The 25,797-nt window shown below is 43.4% G+C and overlaps 1 protein-coding gene across 1 annotated transcript in view; it reads right to left on the bottom strand.

Moving 5' to 3' along the window:
• KNG1 (kininogen 1) overlaps positions 1-13,181 on the bottom strand; it is a 29,973-nt gene extending 16,792 nt beyond the window's left edge. Inside the window, exons 1-5 of the mRNA XM_073358723.1 lie at positions 12,121-13,181; positions 9,675-9,819; positions 6,517-6,627; positions 5,885-5,969; positions 894-1,066 (exon numbers count right to left, since the gene is read on the bottom strand). Of these exons, the coding sequence (XP_073214824.1) occupies positions 894-1,066; positions 5,885-5,969; positions 6,517-6,627; positions 9,675-9,819; positions 12,121-13,181 (1,575 nt within the window). The remainder of the gene's footprint in view (positions 1-893; positions 1,067-5,884; positions 5,970-6,516; positions 6,628-9,674; positions 9,820-12,120) is intronic.
• Positions 13,182-25,797: the final 12,616 nt, after the last annotated feature.

The raw sequence follows: 25,797 nt of genomic DNA, 5'->3' as shown, positions 1-25,797 counted from the left end.
TCCCCAGTCCATCCCAATTAAATCCTTTAATTTATTCTAGTCTGACATGATGCCTGTTTAGAATGCGTAGGTGGTGTAGCAATCCCCTCTCCAGCTGCTCCAGTGCAGCCCCCCTTGGAGTAAGGAATGTGTAGACCCTGTTTCTTGCAGCTAAGGTGACCAATGCCATTAAATAAAGGGTGGAAAATGGTTTCTTAATTCAATTGATTTGGTTCATGATATTTTGAGCAAGTTAAACAGTTGCTCAAACTGACTAGTGCAACACAAAAAGATAAATGCATACAAATATGCAAAGGAAAAGTATACCTAGATTGCGTTAAGTTATATAATACTTAAAATCAAATCAGAAACATATCTTAGAGCTGGGTCATACTGATGCCTAAGCTGAGTCCCTGGCACAGATATGTAACCCTTTCATGGAACACAAATTGACATGGAACTTTGGGGACTCGACCGTGCATTCCTTGTACACTCAAAATTCTCACTGAAGACCAAAATGCAAAATCCACTTCTCTCTCACAGGCAGAGTGTGGACTTTTTATTTTTCTGAATCACTTTCTTTCTTTAGCCTTGTCTAAACCACAAAATATACCAATTGCTGACAATATATGTGGGTGATGTGTACAGCTGTACCAGTGCTGAACACTGTTTAGTTGAAATTGGAGACAAGGACAAACTATGTTCAGTAGCAGTTCAGAAGCCATGGGTAAAACCACTGAAAATCAGGCATTGAGCCTTTTGTGCCTCAGTGTCCCCATCTATAGAAGTTAAAAGTGTTATTTTAATATTACATATTTTACTATCGTAAAATGGAGCTAACTACAGGTAGATAGATATAAAGAACCAAAGTACCTTCTTTTATAAAATAAAGAAAAAAAATCTGATATACAAACCTGCCTGGTGGCTTTTATTATTTCACCAACTTCAAAAAGGGAGGATTGTTCACTCTGATTATTAAAGATCCGAATAGCATATCTCAAAATGGGTAACAATTGTAGGCTGTCCCCCGGTATGGGATGATAGCATCCAAGACACTGGACATGGGAAAGAATCACCTTTCCTTCAACTGAAAAAAACCAACCAACCAAAAATTCAGCTTTTTGCTTAGTAAAACAGCCTAAATTGTTTAGTTCCCAATTTTTTTGTGAACAAGAGAGAGAGTTTAAGGAAGAATCCTCATTCCTTTTGATTGGCAAAGAGCTTGAGCAGCAAAATACAGATCCAGATTTTAGCCCTCCAGTAAGGATATTCAGAGTGTTCAGAACCAGGCTTTTTGGCTCAGTTCAATATAGTTGTATGGGGCACCTTTGAAATCTGGATCCAGATCTGAGTTCAGATGCCAAACCCTTCACCCACCCAAATTCAGCAGTCTTTGGATCTAAAGTTTTGTTTCAGGCTCTTCTCTACTTCTAATGTGAAAATACAGCATGCAGCTTTGAAACTGTGCAAGAGAGGAAGTCATCCATCAGCCCCAGCCAGCAGCTGCAGTAAAGGGAGATTCCCCAGGAGATTGTGGTTTTTACCAGAGTGTTCTTAGTCAGTGTGCAGCACCTTGTACTCCACACCACACTGCAATGGAAAACTTGACATTAAAATTTTAGCTGGCACCTTTTGAGGTGGGCCATCATGACTTGGATCTCCCCTACAGATGCAGGTCCAGCTACTCTTCAGATGCATTGTCTGAATTGCCCCTGCATGGGCTGCTAAACACTGACCAGGTGGAATCAACTTTCAGGCACCACCAAGCTGGGCTGGATTTGAATAGGCGATCTGGAAGGAGGAGGCTCCAGATTCTGTTCCCTGCCACTGATCTTGTTAACCCCCTTGCCTGCCTTGTAAGCATGGGTTGGATTTTCATAAATTAATTTCATAGTTCAGTGCATAAATTAATTTCATAATTCAGTGACCTTGAGAATCAGCATGAGACAATATCAGATCTCTGTGGAATTTAAGTAAAATCTGTGGGCCAGATCCTCTCCTGGTGGGAACTGTGCCAATTTACACCAGCCAAGGAACTGGCCCAATATCTCTATAAGGACAAGTTCCATTAGTGAAGGCTGAGCAATATATTACTCACTCATTAGAGACTGAGCTGTGAAATCCTTCACCAGACTGACCCGATTGTTTACCTCTTCCTGTAGGGATCATTGGACAACATTTTACTCTCACCAGTGTAAATCTGCAGTAACTCCACTGTAAGTAATTTATCTACTCCGAGTTTACATCAGTGTAGATGACCTTATTTTCAGTGTGTGCAGTCACAAATCAGAATGCAGCAAAACATCCAGCACATCCTGTTCTAAAGTGATTGTGGCCTTACCCACAATTTTAGCTCTTTTCACAAGCACTTTTTGCAAAACTGCAGCTGTGCCTCTGATATATTCAATTCAAATGTAGATTTTCAGCTTTCAAAACAACAAAATCAAATGCATCCCTTCGTTGAGTTAACCACGGAACGCACATCCCACTTATTAACCTTCCTGGCAACTAGATGGCACCATTGCCCCACAAATGCATCTGAAACAAAATATGATTTAGTTGGTAGTAAAACATGGACACTGAAGAAAGGAGATCAGTTGTGATGCTTTCAGTCATTGTAACTTGTTTCTAATACAGGAGTTTACTCATGGATGTAATGACCACGCACGGGAGGCTGTGCTGATTATAAGCAGACCATGTGCCACCAACTATTGTTAAGATTGCCTAAATATGTCCATTCCCAAGGGCCTTTTTCAGATTATTGTAATCCTGTCAGACTTTTACTTTTGGGGATGAATTTTTCCTCATTTTTTACTCAGAAGAGTCATTGGAGGGCCCGGGGTGGGGAAGGGGGGAGAGTAAATTTGAACAAAAACAGTTCAGCCATTTTTGAGTGTGAAGAAAGTGAAAAAGATACATTTTTGCTATATAGCAAAGCTTTTTGCTACCTTTATTTTAACCTCTGTTGTGCCTCAGGGAGTGGGGATAGAGACTTATAATTTGGGAGATATCCAGTCCACAGGTCACAGATGTACCTTGGTCCAGTGAAAATCAGTTTTGATTTGGCTGAAAAGTAAAGGATTAAAAAACATTCTTCATGCAGACTCTGGTCCTGAGCGGCAGGTATAAGAGGCCAGGGAGACTAAGCCTCACCAGATAGGATGTGGTGCACCTCCCTTTGGAGACGTGCTGCTGGCATGCCGACTTTGGAGCGCTGCTCCCGAAAGGGTGCCCCAGCTGTGGCCCTGTCCACGCTGTGCCCCAAGACCCCTCTCCCACATCCCGCTCTTCCCCTGTGGCCCCGACCACACTGTTCCTCTTCCTGTCCCTGCTCCACCTCTTTTCTGAGGTACCCACCACTTGTGCTTCTCCTTTGCTTCCCCTGCAGCCCACCCACCTGCCTCTTGTGCCTCTTCATCCCCTCCCCACGGCCCCACCGCCTGCTGCTCACACCTCTTCACCCCCAGAGGCAGAGAGGTGTGGGCAGGGGGACCCTCAGGGAGGAATGGAGCAGAGAGGTGAGAACAGCAGGTGTGTGGGGGGGTTTGGGGGAGGGGGCCAAGCATGAATGGGGCCTGGGGCGGAGTGGGGGCGGGCATCAGGGTGGAGCAGGGGGCGGGACCACGCTCCGGGTACCAATGGGCCCCCCCATTTCTAGGGAGCTTCTGGCGCTCGGGCTCAGCCTCCCCAGATGCGGGAGTCATATGCCACCCATGACTCTGGTTTTCATTACATGATAAAAGGTATTTTTAATAGCAATTTTCCAGTGTTCCATTGGCACAGCACATGCTTGCATAAGAAAGTGGAGTGGAATTTCATTTTTAATGTGTATTAGCTTATGGAAAATAATTTGTGAGGTTATGAATGGAATGATGCAGACTCCTACCTTTAAAATTACCTGAGAAACGAGATAGGTGAGGTAATATCTTTTCTTGGAATAACTTCTGTTGGTGGAGAGCAGAGAATATGCTCCAAAGAGAAAATTCAGGATATACACCTTAATGCACTTAAGTGAGGTATAAAAGACTAGGGATGCTAATCCTCCCCAGACAGGATGTGGCGTGCCGTCCTTTGGAGGCATACTGCTGGCCTGCTGTCTTTGGAGCACACTTTGCCTCACTTTCACTAAACAAGGACACTCCGCCAGAGAAGTAGATTGCATCATGGAATGGGTCACCCAAATACTTAGGAGGACAGAAAAAAAACCGCCCACTAATTGCACATCTCCAGTTGTTACCTACCACCAGACACTAAAATCCATATGGATTATCATCAAACAATTACAACCCATACTTGATGGGGACTATATCCTAAAGAAATCTTTCCTGAGCCACTTCTTCTGGCCTTCAAACAACCCCCAGCCTCACCAAACTCATCATTAGAAGCAAGCTCCCCACAGACCAGGATACATCAACTCAAGGTAGCACCAGATCCTTCTAGAACAACAGATGTAAAACCTACAGACATATCTCCACGGTTATTCTGGTCAGTACCCTCACAACACACCTTTCAAGATCCACGGGTCCTACATTTGCCTATCACAACATGTGGTGTATCTCATCCAGTGCAACAAATGCCCCAACAACAGCTATGTGGATGAAACCAGACAATCACTATGCTCTTGAATGAACTCACACAGAAAAATGATAAAAGACAAAAACACCTTATCACCCATAGGCAAACATTTTTCACAGAGCAATCACTCCACAGCTGACCTATCAGTCCTCATCCTCAAAGGAAACATGCACAACACCTTCAAAAGGTGAGCCTGAGCATTTAAATTCATAACTGTGTTGGACACTAAAAAGCCTGGACTTAACAGAGACACTGGTTTTATGACTAGGGCCCTACCTAATTCACGGTCCATTTTGGTCAATTTCACGGTGATAGGATTTTAAAAAATTGTGAATTTCATGTTTTCAGATATTTAAATTTGAAATTTGACGGTGTGTAATTGTAAGGATACTGATCAAAAAAGGAGTTGTGTGTGTGTGTGGCGGGGGGGAGGGGGGTTGCGATACTGCTATCCTTACTTCTGAGCTGCTGCTGGTGGCAGAGTTGCCTTCAGAGCTGGACAGCTGGAGAGTGACAGCTGCTGGCGAGGAGCCCAGCTCTGAAGGCAGATCCACCGCCAGCAGGAGCGCCCAAGTAAAGATGGCATGGTATGGTACTGCCAAACCTACTCCTGCACTGCTACCTTCTGAGCAGGGCCCTCGGTCAGCAGCTCTCCAGCTGCCCAGCTCTGAAGGCAGTGCAGAAGTAAGGGTGGCAATACCATGACCCCCCTAAAATAACCTTGCCACTCCCCTGCAATTCCCTTTTGGGTCAGGACCCCCAATTTGAGAAACGCTGGTCTCTCCAGATAAATCTGTATAGTATAGGCTAAAAGCACATAAAAGACCAGATTTCACGGAGGGAGATCAGATTTCACAGTCCGTGACATGTTTTTCATGGATGTGAATTTGGTAAGGCCCTACTTATGACCTATTACAACAATTTGTAATGCACCCTGTGGCTATTAACTTTCCATTGCCCTGTGACTGCAGAGGTGTTAATTGTTTGCTTCATTTTTAAGTGGTCTCCTAACAAATGTGTGAAACCCTTACGCTTAAAAAATCTGTCCCACCATGTGTTTAGTTTGGTCACTCTGGTTACCTTCTCTAGACCTGAGGAAGAGCTCTGTGACGCTCAAAAGCTTGTCCTGTCCACCAAGAGAAGTTGGTCCAATAAAAGATATTACATCACCCACCTTGTTTGTCTCATATCCTGGGACCAACACAGCTACAACAACACTGAAAACAACAATTTAAAATGAGCTGGAAGTCTCAACAAAGTTCTTTTGCAAGTTGTAGTTGTTCTTTTTATTCAATACAACTATATAATGCCACTCTGAACAGTTACATACCTGGGATAATTTTGCATTCCTGTGTAACGTTACTGATTTGCTCAGTCTTGTCAACATAAACTTGAGCTGTACATTCACCTGATTCCTACAAACACAGATGACATCATTTGTCTTTAAGCCACCTGATACAGAAATCCAGTTAGCACCATATTTATTGCTGTGAAATACTCCTGTGGTAGTTTATTGCAATAATAAAACACAACTGGGAAGTCTAACCAACATTTAGTGGACAAAAGGAATACAAACTGATAGCATTTACACTTGTGCAATCCCATTGACAGCAACAAGGGTTGTACAGTTGTGAATAAAGGCATAACTTGACCTGCAGGACCTTAATTGCTGTGATAGCATCCAAGAAGGGATTGCCCAGCTTGACTGTCAGACACCAGGTTTGGTTTGTATGGCTTTCAGTTAGGAATAAATGAGAGGAGAACCAGGCTGCATCATTTTACTTGTAAACTGAGCACATTCCCTCTGCAACTCTACTGAGACGCAGTAAATATGGAACCCTGCAATACCATTTTCAGAGTCACTTATGGCAGAAGTGCACTCTATCCCCAAGAGTCTGGTATCTTGCTGGTTACATTGCTACTTCCATAGATGGAATTTTTAAAAAGAAGGCACCCACTTACAGCTTCTGCAGATGCTCTGTAATCACAATCTTGCCAGAGTTTATCTCCCCCAACAGCACAAGAGCTCTCTCTTATTCGGTACATCACAAAGAACTGTTTGCCAGAGCCCGCCTGGAGAAAACAAAATGCAAGTCATCATTTGCATAGTGATAAAAGACAGCAAGTCATTGGAGGGGTTGAGGGTTTCCAAGGGCTTTCATACTGTACTGTGTATAGCACGGAGTGATAAAGCGTGCTTTAAATTAGCTAATGTCTCTGTTGAGCAGATCTCCAAAATCTTTCTGACTCAGTAATCAACATATCTAATTAAGTCATTTGTTCTAGTTAGCCATTTGCCTAGGTTGTTCCACATACTGTCTCTAGGATGAAAAAATAGTGCAAGAAAACAGTCATGTTTTCAACTCCTTTGTATCCTAGTATTTCAAGGGCATTTCGAGCCTAGTATTTCGAGCTCTCTGATTCAGCAAATATGAGCGGCTGCTTAGGTGGTCTGCAGCTCTACCATATTGGATTGTGCTTGTGTCAGCCTTTATTAATTATAGTTGGGGCTGGTCGGTAGAAGGATGGGATCCTTCTGAAGAAATCCTTGAGATACTGCTAATGTGGTGTTGGTAATTCAGTAGGAGGCATTTCCTCCTACCCTCCAAATTCAACAGTGAATCAATGCCCTCAGGTGGCATCAGAAGGCACTGCAATTCTTGAAGATGTTTCTTTTGGATGACCATTTGTAGTCATTAGGAATCCTGTGGCATTTAATAATAAAAGACGAGTTATTATATTAACTTCTGTTCTTGGCCAGATTTGAACATGGGGAACTACATTCAGCAGAATTAAACTCTCCCTGCAGTTTCAATTGGATATAGCAAGAAAATTATTGTCTTCATTATTCCACAGTTAACTGTTAAAGACTAGTTGATTTTAGTGGAATTATGATGGATTTACACTGGTGTAATAGAGAGCAGAATTTGGCCCAGTGTTCTTTCTCACTTCCTGTTGTGCACAAAATAGCAGCTCCAGCACAGTGGTGCATGAAATAATTTCCACAGGCTGTAAAGCAGGATGAAAAAAACCATAATGGGCTGAATCTTCAGCTTGAGTCATTGACTTTAATGGAGCTATGCCAATTTATACCAGCTAAGGATCTAGCCCATAATGGGCCGAATTCTGCTCTCTGTTACATTGGTGTAAATCTGGAATAACTTTACTTCAGCGAGTAATGGATGTAAATGAGAGAAAGGGCTGGCTCCTTATGTTACGTTGTTTGCTATTTTATTTCACTATTATTGCCACCAGCTATGTCTTTAATTAGGGGAAGCTCAATCTTCCACTAGCCAGCCTTTACGTTCAATTATCTTATCAACAATTAATGTACATGAACGTGTAATAATAAGCCATTTAATTGATGAGTGCAGCACTGCAGGACTGGTGATAAGTGAAATCTAGACTATATTTAGAAGAAGAATTAAGAACAGATCAAATCTTGTGGGCTTTGGCAATCCTCCCTCTTGCTCTTCTCTCCCCCCAACATAGATGGATCAGAAATTCAAAGCAACACGTCATTTTCACTTCAGATCTTCTGTAAAATTAAATCAGTGTGTCTAGCTAAGGAAAGGCAAAGAGTGACTGCAATAAACATGTATATATTAAAATTAAAATGTCCAGCATAGGCTGTTATGAATATTAACAATGTGCATTACCAGAAGACTAGAAAGGAATGGGGTGTCATTAAGGCTTTGATTCTGCAAGGATTTATGCATGTGCTTAACATTAAACATGTGAGTAGTCTAATTGAAGATGTTTGGACTAATGTGCTTAACATTAACAAATGCAGTGTTTGCATAATCGGGACTTTAGCACTTGATACTGTGTACTGGGAGTCTCTTCAAGTCCTTCCCCCCACCGTTCTCTAGCATGAACTGGCTCATAGCAAGTCTAGAAAACACAGGCAGTATTTTTGACTCTGTTTCCAGAAAAGACAATGTCATCTAGTGGTTAGCGTAAGGGGGTCTAGATGTCAGGAGATGTGGGTTCCAGTCCCACCTGTAACACTGGCTTACTGTATGACCTTAAGCAAGACACTTCACCTCTCCGAGCTGCAATAGAAAAATGTTAATGTTGTTCCCAAGTAAAGTAGTGCTTATCATTATGCTTATAGCAACATCATCATTGTGTGGCTCTTAGGAGTAAATACTCTTTTGTTAGACTTGTCACCATATATGATCAAGAGACTGGTTGATGTTTTAGGTAGATATGTGACTCAGGACTGGAGACCATCAAATAATATTCACAAATAAATCAAAATATTTCTATAATTTATCAAATCAATTATTTGCAAATATATTTTCCACATTGCAACCAGCTCTTTTCAAGACAAGACCACATCAAGTTTCTTTTAATAATAAGTATGCTTCTGCCGTCAGCCTCAAATATTTCCCCATAACGGGTAAACGTTAGTATGCCCACTTAGTGACTTGGTAAGGTGACAACATTGGGTCAGTGGTATAGTTGTAGAAAGAAATCAGTTTTCCTGACTTAGTCCTGCAACCTACTGACCCCTTAGTACTGCAAGTGAAGGCACTTGAGAGACCCTGCCATATAGTGCAAACACACGGCCAGATTCTGATGCCATTTCTCGTGTTGAGTATCCCCCTTGACTTCAATGGAGCTACTTTACTCATAGATCCTTTATACTTTCTTCGACCTAATTACAAGAGTTTAAAGTTTTTTTCATAGGACCAGATTTTGAACCCTTTACTCACCTTGGTGAGCATTTCCTGGCAGGAGTAATCCCTCTGGCAGGAACGGCTTACTACTGTGAGTAAGGGCTCAGTATTATTAGGGAACAAGAGAACTATACAGAATCAGATTCTGCTACCCCTTTTCATGACAATTAGAAGTGGGTTTTTTACCCACGAAAGCTTATGCCCAAATAAATCGGTTAGTCTTTAAGGTGCCACCGGACTCCTTGTTGTTTTTGTGGATACAGATTAACGCAGCTACTCCCTGATACTTAGTACCTTACTCTGCAACTAGTTCCTTTGATTTCATTGGGACATCATGCAGACCAAGGTGTGATTCCACATGAGGGAGATGGGCAGAATCTGGCCATAAGTAAATAAATAAAAAATCCAAAGATGCTTTTTGCAAAGTTTACTTACTATTCTCTTGGCTTCCATCACCATGTACAGAGCAAACTGGTTGCCATCTGTTTTGTCTCCATTATATTTTCTCAGTGCTATGTCCACAGCTTCAAAGACATCAGGGTCATCACAGTCTGCATCCTGGGTTGGTAGAGGGCTGGCTCTGCTAGAGAAAAAACTGCAGCAGAGAACTAGCACAGTGGAAAGTTTCATAACTGGACAAAGCAGCCCCCTCTGAAATTGGGGGACTCTTCCAAATACAAATGCAAAAGGAACCCCCTGGTAGGGATTTAATAACCTCTTGTTTTTTTTCAGAAGCAGTTGGCAAGTAAACAGAGTATGTGGGCAATGGGGGTTGGTGGACTCTCATCATATCCTGTTTGTCTAGCAAACAACCCTTTGGGTTTATCCAAACAAACGTTGTGCAGTCACTTTAATGACACCAAGGTTGTCCACCTGCCATCAGGATAACAGGATAAGCCTCTGCACATTAGAGTCACAGGGTTAGATCCCCAGTATCAGCAGCACAGGGCCCTGAGCACAGGAGAAATCTCAGAACATTTGGTAGCCAGAGCTCTCGCTCCTGGTTACTTTTTGACATAAAAACTCCCACTCTGAATGAATTATTATATAAGGCTTATAAAAACACCCAAAAAGGTCATGGCATGTCCCAGAGACAACAAGTGCTGGTTCTGGACAGTGGCACTGTGATCTTCAGGGATCTGTTTACTAATAAGGTGCAAGAGTTCTAGGAAGTCAGCCCACGTTTCAAAAATGACTCTGCACAAATGTTCATAACTGACTAATAACACTTAACATTTAAATTGTGCTTTACAATCATTGACACTTGTCTTGCAGTTGGAACTGCTAGTGCCGACCCTTGCAACCCTGTGGATCCTGTGTCTGGGCCTTAAACAAATCAGTGCTCACAACTCCCTGGAGCCCTAGATAAGCCTTATTAAGCATATGCTGAAAATGAGGCACAGAGAAGTGAAGTGACTTACTCAACCTAATGTTCTTTTAACTCAGTTTTTTTGTTGTAATTTCCGAGGTTTAAATAAAAGCAAATTGAAAAAAGAGAAAGTCCATCATGTGGCATCATAATTACATCCGCTTGGGTCATCCTCAGGACTGGAACCTTTAGTTCTATTGCACAGACCTGTCCCCCTTGAACTAACAGTAACTGATAGCAATAGTACACCGTCATCTTCTCTGTAGACCAGCATGAGACGGGTTAAGACAAACATGGTGCCAGTGGGTTCATAGATATCTGGTGACTGCAGAGGAGTGATGAGACACAAGAATCTTGAATTACATTCCAGGCACTAAAAGGGACTATTCTCTAGAGGGCACAGACTCTTCTGCCTGTCCCCGCACAAGTGTGACCCCTTCTGTGCTCTTCCCCCATCTCAGTCATGTCTCTCCCCAACCCCTGGCTCCTTGTCCCAGTTTCATTCTCCTTGCCTATCTGGTCCCAATTGTCATTCGTTAGTCCCAGTCTCCTTGCTCAGATCTCTCCCTCCGGGCTCACTATCCAAGCCCCAATCTCTCCCCAACTTCCATTCTGTTCCCTTCCTCACATCTCTTAAACCCCTACCCTGATCGGCCTCTTCCTGCCTCCACTCCACCTCTTCCCCCAAGGCCCACCCCTGCCCGCCTCTTCCTGCCCCCACTCCACCCTGTCCCACCTCTTTCTGCCCCATTCTACCCTGTCCCCGAGCACATCCCATCCCTGCTCCTCCCCCTCCCTCCCAGTGCCTCCTGCATGCTGCAGAACAGCTGATCCGTGGCAGGTGAGAGGCGCTGGGAGGAAGAGGGAGGAGTTCATCAGAGGGCCGCCAGTGGGTGGGAGGTGCTGGGGCGGGAGGGAGGGAAGCTTGGCTGCCAGTGGGTGCTAAGCACCCACTAATTTTTCCCACGGAGTCGGCGCCTATGAAAGACAGAGAGAGACTGGATGATGAAGTGCAGAGCTTTATGGGCATGAATTTGCAATAGGTGCATTCGTCATACGCGGTATACCATACATATGTATATAGAAGCATGTATTCTAATCTTCACTATGAAAAATTGTAGTTTAATATTCATTGTTAGGATATTTTCTTTCTCCATGTTACATCTTTGGGGCTATGTATAAATTGGTATAGCACCGCTGAAATCAATGGAACAAGACGAGTTTACACTGATTGAGGGCTTGGAATGATGAGCATTTCAATTAAAAGAAAAACGTTCACTGTGTAGATTTAGGTGGAAATAAAGGCAAAAGGTCTGGCAGATCATACATGGGTTTTCCTGGGCATGCTGTAGATTCTGAAGGGACTTGTGGAAAAGGCTGAATTGCTGGCTTCTCACTTCAACATTTGCAAAATGGATCATGGGGAGCTGGCGGATGGTCAGGGAAGTTTGCAGCAGGAGCTGGGAGCACATCATGCTGATTTAAAACTGGAATGTGATGGATGGATCCAACCTGTCTTTTATGGAAAGGATGAGGTGTTTGGGATGAAATGTGCTCTTGTAAGGAACTGCCCTCATCTCCTCTTTCCTGGGAAGAATTGCTAGACCCCTGACGGTGTAGATGCATATGTCTATGGCTGTGTTTGCAACCATAAGGAGGGGGAGGATAATGAGGAGGCCCATGCTGGTGTTCCTCTGGAGAGAAATTGTGATGATGCTGAGATCCTTCAGGGTGGACGACCCTATTTTCAGGAGGTGGTGGGCATCTATGGTAATGTCTCTTAGGATGTCCATGGTCAAAGCCGTGATGATGATGTGGTCTGCTAAGGGGTGGGGGAGGATAATGAGGACCTGATGGAGGAAGATGAGGAGGCCCATGCTGGTGTTCCTCTGAAGAGAAATTGTGATGATGCTCAGATCCTTCAGGGTGGATGACCCTATTTTCAGGAGGTGGTGGGCATCTATGGTAATGTCTCTTAGGATGTCCATGGTCAAAGCCGTGATGATGATGTGGTCTGCTAAGGGGTGGGGGAGGATAATGAGGACCTGATGGAGGAAGATGAGGAGGCCCATGCTGGTGTTCCTCTGAAGAGAAATTGTGATGATGCTCAGATCCTTCAGGGTGGATGACCCTATTTTCAGGAGGTGGTGGGCATCTATGGTAATGTCTCTTAGGATGTCCATGGTCAAAGCCGTGATGATGATGTGGTCTGCTAAGGGGTGGGGGAGGATAATGAGGACCTGATGGAGGAAGATGAGGAGGCCCATGCTGGTGTTCCTCTGAAGAGAAATTGTGATGATGCTCAGATCCTTCAGGGTGGATGACCCTATTTTCAGGAGGTGGTGGGCATCTATGGTAATGTCTCTTAGGATGTCCATGGTCAAAGCCGTGATGATGATGTGGTCTGCTAGGGGGTGGGGGAGGATAATGAGGACCTGATGGAGGAAGATGAGGAGGCCCATGCTGGTGTTCCTCTGGAGAGAAATTGTGATGATGCTCAGATCCTTCAGGGTGGACGACCCTATTTTCAGGAGGTGGTGGGCATCTATGGTAATGTCTCTTAGGATGTCCATGGCCAAAGGCTGTGGTGGTGATGATGATGATGTCTGTGTGATGGCCCTACAGGGGGATGTCCTTGCCTAGAGAAGTGGTGGTGGTGATGGTGGAAAGGAGGTCCGTCACACTTTCCGTGACCAAACCAGTGTAAATAGTCATCAAAGATGTTCATGTCACAAACACACACACACACAAAGAGAGAGAAAGCAATAAGAGGAGTTATTTACAAGGCTTTCACTAACACCTATAAGTTTCAAACATAGGACCATAATAGAGGTGCAGAAGTGGAAATACCATAAGATGCCAAGTGACCAATCTGTATTACCTGGAGGCAACTAGAAATAACAAACAACAAAGCAATGAAATTAAACAATCAATTAGCCAAAATTTTCATAAACAGCTTTTTGCAAAATAATTACAAAAACAAAATTAGCCAAGTTGTACTTGTGCATGGCGGAAGGGCCATGCCTCCATATGTATTTATGCAGCACCTAGCACAAGGGACCCAGATCCTGATTGACACCTCTGAGTGCGATCAGAAAATAAGTAGCAATAATGAGAAGAAAAAGGAAAAAAGGCAAAATTTATTCATTCATTTCTTCGTTACAACTAGTTTGCTCTGCTCTGTTCCTGAAGATTTTATCTGTGGTACATCTCAATAATAGGCTACCAAATCACTCCACATGCTAGGCCTGGGTCTCATTTACAATAAGACCCTTTACACCACTCTGGCAGGTAATGGTGTCTTACAGTGGATGTCAATGTAATTAGCAGTGTAAAGGTGCCTTGACGTTAATGGGAATCAGGCCCATTATTTCTATTTCTTTATCTTATTAGGTCTTCTACAGGCTGCTGTATCTCTTATGCTTATTTGGACTGAAAATCTTTCCCCTTATTACATATTTATTAAACAGTATGTGACAAATTCATGTTTGGGGTAACTCCAGTGAACTCAATAAGGACAAATGCAAAGTACTCCACTGAGGAAGGAACAATCAGTTCCTCACATACAAAATGGGAACTGACTGCCTAGGAAGGAGTACTACGGAAAGAGATCTGGGGGTCATAGTGGACCACAAGCTAAATATGAGTCAACAGTGTAACACTCTTGCAAAAAAAGTAAATATACTTCTGGGATGTATTAGCAGGAGTATTGTAAGCAAGACACAAGAAGTAATTCTTCTGCTCTACTCCACAATGAGTAGGCCTCAACTGGAGTATTGCATCCAGTTCTAGGTGCCACATTTCAGGAGAGATGTGGACAAATTGGAGAAAGTCCAGAGAAGAACAACAGAAATGATTAAAGGTCTAGAAAACATGACCTGTGAGGGAAGATTGAAAAAAACTGGTTTTGTTTAGTCTAGAGAAGAGAAGACTGAGAGAGGACATGATAACAGTTTTCAAGTACGTAAAAGGTTACAAGAAGGGAGAAAAATTGTTGTCCTTAACCTCTGAGGGTAGGACAAGAAGCAATGGGGGGTTTAAATTGTAGCAAGTACTGTTTAGGTTGGACGTTAGGAAAAACTTCCTAACTCTCAGGGTGGTTAAGCCCTGGAATAAATTGCCTAGGGAGGTTGTGGAATCTCCATCACTGGCGATCTTTAAGAGCAGGTTAGATAAACATGTCAGGGATGGTCTAGATAATACTTAGTCCTGCCATGAGTTCAGGGAACTGGACTAGATGACCTCTCAAGATCCCTTTCAGTCCTATGATTCTATGATTCGGGTCTTTTAGCACTCAGGAAACTAGCTAATCCCTAAATGGTTGTCACCAGGAGGAGACTAATTTCCAGGTTGTGCATGTGTATATTCTAGCAATTGGTATAGCATGGAGTAAGGGAGTCTGTTGGGAGGCAGAGTCAGATTGGAACCCTTGCATGCAGTGAGTCATCATTGTCACTGCTGCTTGCTTTCTGGGAATCACACATTCCTGCCCCTTCACCATACTCTGCTTACCCCCATACTAGGTCTAACATCTGCACTCACATCAGGAAACAGCAGGAGATAGGCAAAGCGCAGCATCTGCTGAGATCAGGCTTCTGGCATGGAGTCTGTGGCTGCTTCATGAAGGTAGCTCACTCAGCCAGAGGATAAATGCATGTAAGCTATAGGTTATCTGCCCATTTACTGGGGGTAACTTTCTGGCATTCACATGGGTGTTTGTGGGAAGTGTCTCATTATGAAGGTGAAGGAAACAGAAGTGATGGGTGGGTTCATTTTGTGGGGTAGAGAAGGGGGAAGACTATATTTTCTTCCTCGATAGCTCAGCGCAGCCTGCCTTGCATGAATATTCTTGTCCTAAGGGTTAATTATGATTTAATGTTTACTTTTTACATTTAGAATATAGACTTGTACTCCTGTCACCTACTTACAATGTACTATTGAGCTTTGCATTATATCAAAGATCAGGGTTGCACTGCACACCCCTTTCATGTCAGGTTACAGTCTGTGATTTTGGTTTTCTGTTCATTATAACAAATTGTATATTGCAGTTGTCAGAAAAGATGTGATGGCATAGGTGGCCATGGGTGGGTCATTCCAGTTTAGATGGATCCCTCAGGTGTCATAGAGCCAGGGAAGGGGGCAGGACTGAGAGAAAGGGAGCATAGCCGGGCTTCCTTGTACGCTGGTGACCCTTGGCTGCCATGTAAATTCCTTGGAGCTGTTGGCACCAAGCATAATTTAGAGCAGCCCTCAGTCTGCTTAATTTATTCCAGGGGAGCGGCCTGGTACACAGGTGCCGTAGGGAAGAACACAGAAGTGATGTACAACCACCCTTGCACTCTTCTTCCAAGTGCACTTGTCGACTGCAGCAGTCAGTCTGGGCCTATTCAGTATGCTTCTTTCCATGAAGCCTAAGGAGCGTGCATTTGCAAGTTGCCAGGGACATTTCTGTAACGTTAAGATAATTGACTACATACCCAGGGACGGTAGATTTCACAGGATATCTCAAGTGAATCAGGATTTTTTGTGTCACTTGCAAATTGAAATCATGGAGGATAGATCCCATCAATGGCTATTAGCCAGGATGGGCAGGAATGGTGTCCCTAGCCTCTGTTGGCCAGAAGCTGGAAATGAGCGACAGGGGATGGATCACTTGATGATTACCTGTTCTGTTCATACCCTCTGGGGCACCTGGCACTGGCCACTGTCGGAAGACAGGATACTGGGCTAGATGGACCTTTGGTCTGAGCCAGTATGACTGTTCTTATGTTCTTATGACATACATGAAAAGAGCTTGTGATCTCACCCCACTTCTTAGCTGATAGTTCCTAACATCACAGGTGGTAGCAAAGTGCTTGGGACAACTTGCAGTTTTGCATACCTTTAATAATATTTGGGCAAAATTGGATGGACATTATTTTAGCCATCCATTTGCAAATTTCCATAGAAAATTAGATGGATGGCATCTTACGCCTGAACAAATTTAGAAGGAAAAAAGGTGGCTATTAATTATTAGAATTGCTATAGTATATTTGTCTATGAAATACTGTGTTCATGGACACTATGTGAAACCTTAAAATAGATAGGTAGCTGGATAGATCTGACAAAGATAATTCTGGATTTGTCTATAAGGAGATATGAAAAATCAAAAACACAGGACCTAATCCTTGCCCATGACTGTAAAATACATTCTTGGGCTTATTTTAAACAGAAACATTTTTCAGACATTAATAATAAAAATCCTTTTAAAAACAGTAATAAACCACTAGCTATTCATCATGTTAATATGACATTAATATGTAATTAAGAATGCAATTTTGGGGATTTAATAGCAAATCATATGATTGAATTTTACAGCATAGGCCAAAATTTTCAAAAGTAACCTCTGATTTTGGGTACCCAACTAGAAACATCTTGGAACTGATTTTCAGAGGTGCTGAGCCCTCACAAATCCAAGTGGTTTAGGAGAGGTAGGAATACAGGTTAAGGTGATGGGGTACCACTGTACATCATGTAAGTGGTAAACTTCAAAGAAATACGAAGTGATAGTATGGACAAAACAGAATCTGTCTGGGTCAAAATCACTTTGGGAAAGGATTGTAAAAAGTGGTTCCGCTGGAATAGTATTAGGGGTCTGCCATAGACCCCCCCAGGGTCAGACTTGGATATGGATAGTGATCTCTTTAATATTATTAGAGAAATAAATGCTTTTGAGAATTGTGTAAGAATGGGAGACTTTAGCTTCCCAGCTATAGTCTGGAGAATAAATGCTAATAATAGTGGCAGGACCCACTTATTTCTGGATGTGATGGGTGACAGTTTTCTTCATCAAGTTATCACTGAAGCAACAAAAGGTGAATGTGAAGTTTAATCGTAGTGTTAATAATAAAATACCATTTATTTAAATATTTTTGGATGTTTTCTACATTTTCAAATATATTGATTTCAGTTACAACACAGAATACAAAGTGTACAGTGCTCACTTTATATTTTTATTACAAATATTTGCACTGTAAAAAACAAAAGAAATAGTATTTTTCAATTCACCTAATACAAGTACTGTAGTGCAATCTCTTTATTGTGAAAGTTGAACTTACAAATGTAGAATTATGTAAAAAAACCCATGCATTCAAAAATAAAACAATATAAAACTTTAGAGCCTACAAGTTCAATCAGTCCTACTTCTTGTTCAGCCAATCGCTCAGACAAACAAGTTTGTTTACATTTGCAGAAGATAATGCTGCCCGCTTCTTGTTTACAATGTCACCTGAAAGTGAGAACAGGCGTTTGCATGGCACTGTTGTAGCTACGTAAGATATTTACTTGCCAGATGCACTAAAGATTCATATGTCCCTTCATGCTTCAACCACCATTCCAGAGGACATGCTTCCATGCTGATGGCAGGTTCTGCTTGATAACAATCCAAAGCAGTGCGCACCGACGCATGTGCATTTTCATCATCTGAGTCAAATGCCACCAGCAAAGGTTGCTTTTCTTTTTTGGTGGTTTGGGTTCTGTAGTTTCCGCATCAGAGTGTTGCTCTTTTGAGACTCCTGAAAGCATGCTCCACACCTCATCCCCCTCAGATTTTGGAAGGCACTTCAGATTCTTAAATCTTGGATTGAGTGTTGTAGCTGTCTAGAAATTTCAGAGTCGAACCTTCTTTGCATTTTGTCAAAGTTGCAGTGAAAGTGTTCTTAAAACGAACAACATGTGCTGGGTCATCATCTGAGACTGCTATAACATGAAATATATGGCAGAATGTGGGTAAAACAGAGCAGGAGACATACAATTCTCCCACAAGGAGTTCAGTCACAAATTTAATTAGTGCATTGTTTTTTTTAACAAGCATCATCAGCATGGAAGCATGTACTCTGGAATGATCGCTGAAGCACGAAGAGGCATATGAATCTTTAGCGCATCTGGCCCGTAAATATTTTGTGATGCCAGCTACAACAGTGTCATGCAAATGCCTGTTCTCACTTTCAGGTGACATTGTAATTAAGAAGAGGGCAGCATTATCTCCCATAAATGTAAACAAACTTGTTTCTCACAACCATTGGCTAAACAAGAAGTAGGACTGAGTGGACTCGTAGGCTCTAAAGTTTTACATTGTTTTATTTTTGAGTGTAGTTATGTGACAAAAAAAAATCTACATTTGTAGGTTGCACTTTCAGGACAAAGAGATTGCGCTACATTACTTGTATGAGATGAATTGAAAAATACTATTTCTTTTGTTTATCATTTTTACAGTGCAAATATTTGTAATAAAAATAATATAAAGTGATCACTGTACACTTCATATTCTGTGTTGTAATTGAAATCAATATATTTGAAAATGTGGAAAAACAACCAAAAATATTTAAATTTCAGTTGGTATTCTATTGTTTAACAGTGCGATTAATCGCGATTAATTTTTTTAATTGTGATGAATTGGTTTGAGTTAATTGCATGAATTAATTGTGATTAATTGACAGCCTTAGTAATTAACCATTGGAATATCTTGCCAAGGAATGTGGTGGATTCTCCATCTCATAAAGACTTTAAATCGAGATTGGATGTCTTTTTAAAATATATGATCTTGCTCAACCAGAAGTTATGGTCTTGATGCAGGAATTGATAGATGAAATTCTCTGGCTTGTGTTATGCATGAGGTCAGACTAGATTATCTTCATGGTCCCATCTGGCTTTAATACTATGAATCTGTGGAAAACCAGGCACCCAGATACAGAGTTCACTTTTTAAAACATTGGCCACACTGTGCAAAATGATAGGAGTTTTTTTAATCTAAAAAGTGCTTTACTATACTTTACTGTATTTTACAAGTACTTGTATTAATACATGTGACAGAGACATTTTAAATCTTTAGAATGATTTACCTGGCGAAGGAACACAATGCAATGATCCAAATGACCAGAAAGCTTCAACCACTATAGGGAGAAAAAAAATGTTATATCAGTTAGTAATTTGGATGAAAGTTTGATGGATCTTCTCTTAGGAGACATGAAAAAGAGACAGCTGCCTCAGTGGCATTATTCATGGCTTCTTGTGCACTCCACATGACCATTCTGCAGGCAGGCATTTGTACATGGGTGGTAGCTCTCTGTGTGTTATTCCCCTCAAACCCACAGGATTTTTACCCCAAAATTAATACTCATGGAATCATTTACTTTGGCTTGCTCATACTTGGTGCTTTGGATCCCTTCAAGGGGGATTATATGGCGAGTGGTGACAGGAGGGCTCATGGTGCTCAGACTGTTGGAGCCACATTGCTATTGAGACAACAAGGAGACACAGGCCCTGGAGACAGCTTCAGGGCATAGGGCCTCACCACAGACAGCCCTGATGTAGCTTCGTATTTGTGGAGTTGCAGAGTTTAGAATCTTGGATCCAAACTTCCACCATGTTTGATTCTGGGGTTTTGGTTTGGGGCCATCTCTCATGAAGAAACTTACAATTAAAAACATCTAAACAAAATCAGACTCAATGTGAAATGTAGTGGAATGCTCCGTTGCTTTGGCCATTTTAAAATTAGACTGATTAAAACACTTGTAACATACGATACAATAGGATGGGCCAGGTTTTTTAACACGCCTTTTCCAGCTCTGATTTCTATGGTTTTTCAGCTTTCTCAAATAGGTTAAAGAAAGATGGATATATCAACTGTCAACATGACATTTAGTAAAGGGATTACTGGAACAAAGCTGCAGGCTAACCAAGAACATAAATAAATAGCCCTCCCTGTCACCCTTCTGCATTTCTGCAAAACCCCACCCTCCAGAGACAGGTATGCAAGGTAGAGTTCAATCCAGTCAGTAACCCCATCCTATTTGAGCTGCTGCAGGAACACATTCTTCTGTGGGCTGTGGCTTTTGTTGTAATGAGAGGAACGTGAGTGTTTCCTGTCTGTTTATCCAAAAGAGCATATACAGTCAAAACACCTTACCACATAAGGCAAAGGACTGGAAGGGCCTTCCTGGGTTATCAAGTTTAGTCTTCTATTGCAGGTAACTCCATCATATTATCCTGTTCATAAACATATCAAGCTGCATCTTAAAACTAGTTAGGTTGTTTGCCCCAGAAGTCCTATTGAACAACTGTTCCAGAATTTCACTCCTCTGAAGGTTGGAAACCTTCTAATTTCCAGCCTTAATTTATTCATGGCTCATTTACAGCCTTTTATTTCTTATGCCAACATTGTCCTTTAGCTTAAATAGCTCTTCACCATCCCTGGTGTTTACACTTCTGATGTTTTTACAGCTCTAAGCAGGGTCTGAATGAGCTTTCCCCTGACATCTCGCGATGAACTGTGATCCTGAAAACTTTTCTCGGTATTTGTGTAGACACACCTACTCTAATGGTGTTCAGCAGACAGAGCTGCTTTGCCAAAGGGATCAATTTTGGCTGGTTTTTGGGTTACGATTCACTTTATATTGAATGCAGGGGTAATGAGATGTTATTTGTATTGTATGAGTAATGAGCAGCAGAACTGTACTTAGCATGCTCTGATTGAGAGACAAGTATCAGAAGGGTAGCTGTGTTAGTCTGGATCTGTAAAAGCAGCAAAGAATCCTATGGCACCTTCTAGACTAACAGAGTCATCCTAACCTGAACCTCATTTGCTAACCAGGCTAAATCCCAGTGAAAATGGGAGGGGATGGGGAAAGGTGTTCTTAGCTGATCGTGTTACTGCTGCCTCAAGAGGCCTTGACACCATTTATCCTCCTGTCTAGTGTTTAAAGACAGAAGTGACTGGACTCAATTGAGAGTCCTTGTTTCTGTTCAGATCTGAATCAGGCCTTAGGCATTCAACTGATGAAATGTTTCCTGAAATAGGCTACATCCTAAAAATAGCAAAAGTGAAATGATATAAGGAAGAATAGGGAGGAGGGAAGAAAAACCTTTTTGCAAACTACTGTCCCCATCACAGGCTGCTGTTCCACTGCCATCGTCCTTTGGTTCAGCAAAGCTGGCGAGCTCTTCCCAGGAGCTCACAGAGTTCTGTTTGAGGACATGCACTGAATCCTCACATCGTCAGAGCCTAATCTTGCAGTCCCTACTCAGGAGAGTGACCTTTACACACTTTAATAGAACAAACTGATCAACTTGTAAATTGGATAAATCATGTTGATCAACTTGAAAACCAATGAGAAAAAAATGCTGCCAATGCCTGATGATTCAGGGAAAAGGGAAATAGCAAAACAACTTAGCCTTGGTCTACACTAGGAGTTGAGGTCGAATTTAGCAGCATTAAATCGATTTAACCCTGCACCCGTCCACATGACGAAATCCTTTTTTTTGACTTAAAGGGCTCTTAAAATCGATTTCCTTACTCCACCCCCGATACGGGGATTAGCGCTGAAATCGGTCTTGCCGGGTCGAATTTGGGGTACTGTGGACACAATTAGACGGTATTGGCCTCCAGGAGCTATCCCAGAGTGCTCCATTGTGACTGCTCTGGACAGCACTCTCAACTCAGATGCACTGGCCAGGTAGACAGGAAAAGGCCTGTGAACTTTTGAATTTCAATTTCCTGTTTGGCCAGCATGGCAAGCTGCAGGTGACCATGCAGAGCTCATCAGCAGAGGTGACCATGCAGAGCTCATCAGCAGAGGTGGCCATGATGGAGTCCCAGAATCGCAAAAGAGCTCCAGCATGGACCGAACGGGAGGTATGGGATCTGATTGCTGTATGGGGAAAGGAATCCGTGCTATCAGAACTCCGTTCCAGTTTTCGAAATGCCAAAACATTTGTCAAAATCTCCCAGGGCATGAAGGACAGAGGCCATAACAGGGACCCGAAGCAGTACCGTGTGAAATTTAAGGAGCTGAGGCAAGCCAACCAGAAAACCAGAGAGGCGAATGGCCGCTCCGGGTCAGAGTCCAAACATGCTGCTTCTATGATGAGCTGCATGCCATTTTAGGGGGTTCAGCCACCACTACCCCAGCCGTGCAGTTTGACTCCTTCAATGGAGATGGAGGCAACACGGAAACAGGTTTTGGGGATGAGGAAGATGATGATGATGAGGTTGTAGATAGCTCACAGCAAGCAAGTGGAGAAACCGGTTTTCCTGACAGCCAGGAACTGTTCCTCACCCTGGACCTGGAGCCAGTACCCCCCGAACCCACCCAAGGCTGCCTCCCAGACCTGCCAGGCAGAGAAGGGACCTCTGGTGAGTGTACCTTTTAAAATGCTATACATGGTTTAAAAGCAAGTGTGTTTAATGATTAATTTGCCCTGGCATTTGCAGCTCTCCTGGATGTACTCCCAAAGCCTTTGCAAAAGGTTTCTGGGGAGGGCAGCCTTATTCCATCCACCATGGTAGGACACTTTACCACTCCAGGCCAGTAGCACGTACTCGGGAATCATTATAGAACAAAGCATTGCAGTGTATGTTTGCTGGCGTTCAAATAACATCTGTTTTTTATCTCTCTGTGTTATCCTCAGGAGAGTGATATCATTCATGGTCACCTGGTTGAAATAGGGTGCTTTTCTTAAGGGGACATTCAGAGATGCCTATTCATGCTGGGCTGTTTGTCTGTAGCTGAACAGAAATGTTCCTCGCTGTTAGCCACAGGAAGGGGGGAGGGATGAGGGGCTAGCCATGGGGTTAGGGGGAGGCAAAATGCGACCTTAGATCGAAAGCACATGTGCTATGTATGTAATGTTAACAGCAAGGTTTACCGTGAAAGAGTGTAGCCACTGTTCTAGAAAATGTGTCTTTTTAAATACCACTGTCCCTTTTTTTTTCTCCACCAGCTGCATGTTTTTCAAGGATCATAGGATCTTCTCCTTCCCAGAGGCTAGCGAAGATTAGAAGGTGAAAAAAACGCACTTGCGATGAAATGTTCTCTGAGCTCATGGTGTCCTCCCACACTGACAGAGCACAGACGAATGCGTGGAGGCAGACAATGTCAGAGTGCAGGAAAGCACAAAATGACCAGGAGGAGAGGTGGCGGGCTGAAGAGAGGGCTGAAGCTGAAAGGTGACGGCAGCGTGATGAGAGGAGGCAGGATTCAATGCTGAGGCTGCTGGAGGATCAAACTAATATGCTCCAGCGTATGGTTGAGCTGCAGGAAAGGCAGCAGGAGCACAGACCGCCGCTACAGCCCTTGTGTAACCAACCGCCCTCCTCCCCAAGTTCCATAGCCTCCTCACCCAGACGCCCAAGAACGCAGTGGGGGGGCCTCTGGCCACCCAGCCACTCCACCCCAGAGGATTGCCCAAGAAACAGAAGGCTGGCATTCAATACGTTTTAAAGTTTTAAACTTTTAAACTGCTGTGTGGCCTTGTCCTTCCCTCCTCCACCACCCCTCCTGGGCTACCTTGGTAGTTATCCCCCTATTTGTGTGATGAATGAATAAAGAATGCATGAATGTGAAGCAACAATGACTTTATTGCCTCTGCAAGCAGTGATCGAAGGGAGGAGGGGCGGGTGGTTAGCTTACAGGGAAGTAGAGTGAACCAAGGGACGGGGGGTTTCATCAAGGAGAAACAAACAGAACTTTCATACCGTAGCCTGGCCAGTCATGAAACTGGTTTTCAAAGCTTCACTGATGTGCACCGCGCCCTCCTGTGCTCTTCTAACTGCTCTGGTGTCTGGCTGTGCGTAACCAGCAGCCAGGCGATTTGCCTCAACCTCCCACACGGCCATAATCGTCTCCCCCCATACTCTCACAGATATTGTGGAGTGCACAGCAAGCAGTAATAATAGTGGGAATATTGGTTTCGCTGAGGTCTAACTGAGTCAGTAAACTGCGCCAGCGCGCCTTTAAACGTCCAAATGCACATTCTACCACCATTCTGCACTTGCTCAGCCTGTAGTTGAACAGCTCCTGACTACTGTCCAGGCTGCCTGTGTACGGCTTCATGAGCCATGGCATTAAGGGGTAGGCTGGGTCCCCAAGGATACATATAGGCATTTCAACATCCCCAACAGTTATTTTCTGGTCTGGGAATAAAGTCCCTTCCTGTAGCTTTTGAAACAGACCAGAGTTCCTGAAGATGCGAGCATCATGCACCTTTCCCGGCCATCCCACGTTGATGTTGGTGAAACATCCCTTGTGATCCACCAGTGCTTGCAGCACTATTGAAAAGTACCCCTTGCGGTTTATGTACTCGACAGCTTGGTGCTCCGGTGCCAAGATAGAGATATGGGTTCCGTCTATGGCCCCACCACAGTTAGGGAATCCCATTGCAGCAAAGCCATCCACTATGACCTGCACATTTCCCAGGGTCACTACCCTTGATATCAGCAGATCTTTGATTGCGTTGGCTACTTGCATCACAGCAGCCCCCACAGTAGATTTGCCCACTCCAAATTGATTCCCGACTGACCGGTAGCTGTCTGGCATTGCAAGTTTCCACAGGGCTATTGCCACTCACTTCTCAACTGTGAGGGCTGCTCTCATCTTGGTATTCTTGCGCCTTAGGGCAGGGGAAAGCAAGTCACAAAGTTCCACGAAAGTGCCCTTACGCATGCGAAAGTTTCGCAGCCACTGGGAATTGTCCCAGACCTGCAACTCTATGCGGTCCCACCAGTCTGTGCTTGTTTCTCAAGCCCAGAATCGGCGTTCCACCGCATGAACCTGCCCCATTAGCACCATGATGCCTACATTGCCAGGGCCCGTGCTTTGAGAGAAGTCTGTGTCCATGTCCTCATCACTCTTGTCACCGCGCTGACGTCGCCTACTCGCCCGGTTTTGCTTTGCCAGGTTCTGGCGCTGCATAAACTGCTGGATAATGCGTGTAGTGTTTAATGTGCTCCTAATTGCCAAAGTGATCTGAGTGGGCTCCATGCTTGCTGTGTTATGGCGACTGCACAGAAAAAAGGTGCAGAACGATTGTCTGCCATTGCTCTGACGGAGGGAGGGGCGACTGACAACAGGGCTTACAGGGTTGGCTTACAGGTAATTAAAATCAACACAGGGGGTGGCTTTACGAGAAACAGAATGGCCCCCTCAATGATAGAAATCAAAACCTCAAGGAGAGAACTCAAACTGGGTTTAGCAGGCCATTGATTTCACGGAGGGCGGGAGGAGAAAATGAATACAAAACAAATCTGGTCTATTTATTGTTTTGATCCACTTCATCTATCTTTATACATCTTGCTGGCAGCAGACTGTGCAGTACGACCACTAGCCATCGTCATCTCCTGGGTTCCCGGCAGAAGACGGTGCACTACGACTG

Source organism: Lepidochelys kempii, chromosome 9 (genome assembly GCF_965140265.1).
Source record: "Lepidochelys kempii isolate rLepKem1 chromosome 9, rLepKem1.hap2, whole genome shotgun sequence".
In the NCBI taxonomy this organism is placed as follows: domain Eukaryota; kingdom Metazoa; phylum Chordata; order Testudines; family Cheloniidae; genus Lepidochelys; species Lepidochelys kempii.
Note: the sequence above shows the minus strand (reverse complement) of the source record. Positions and strands in the feature narration are given on the sequence as shown.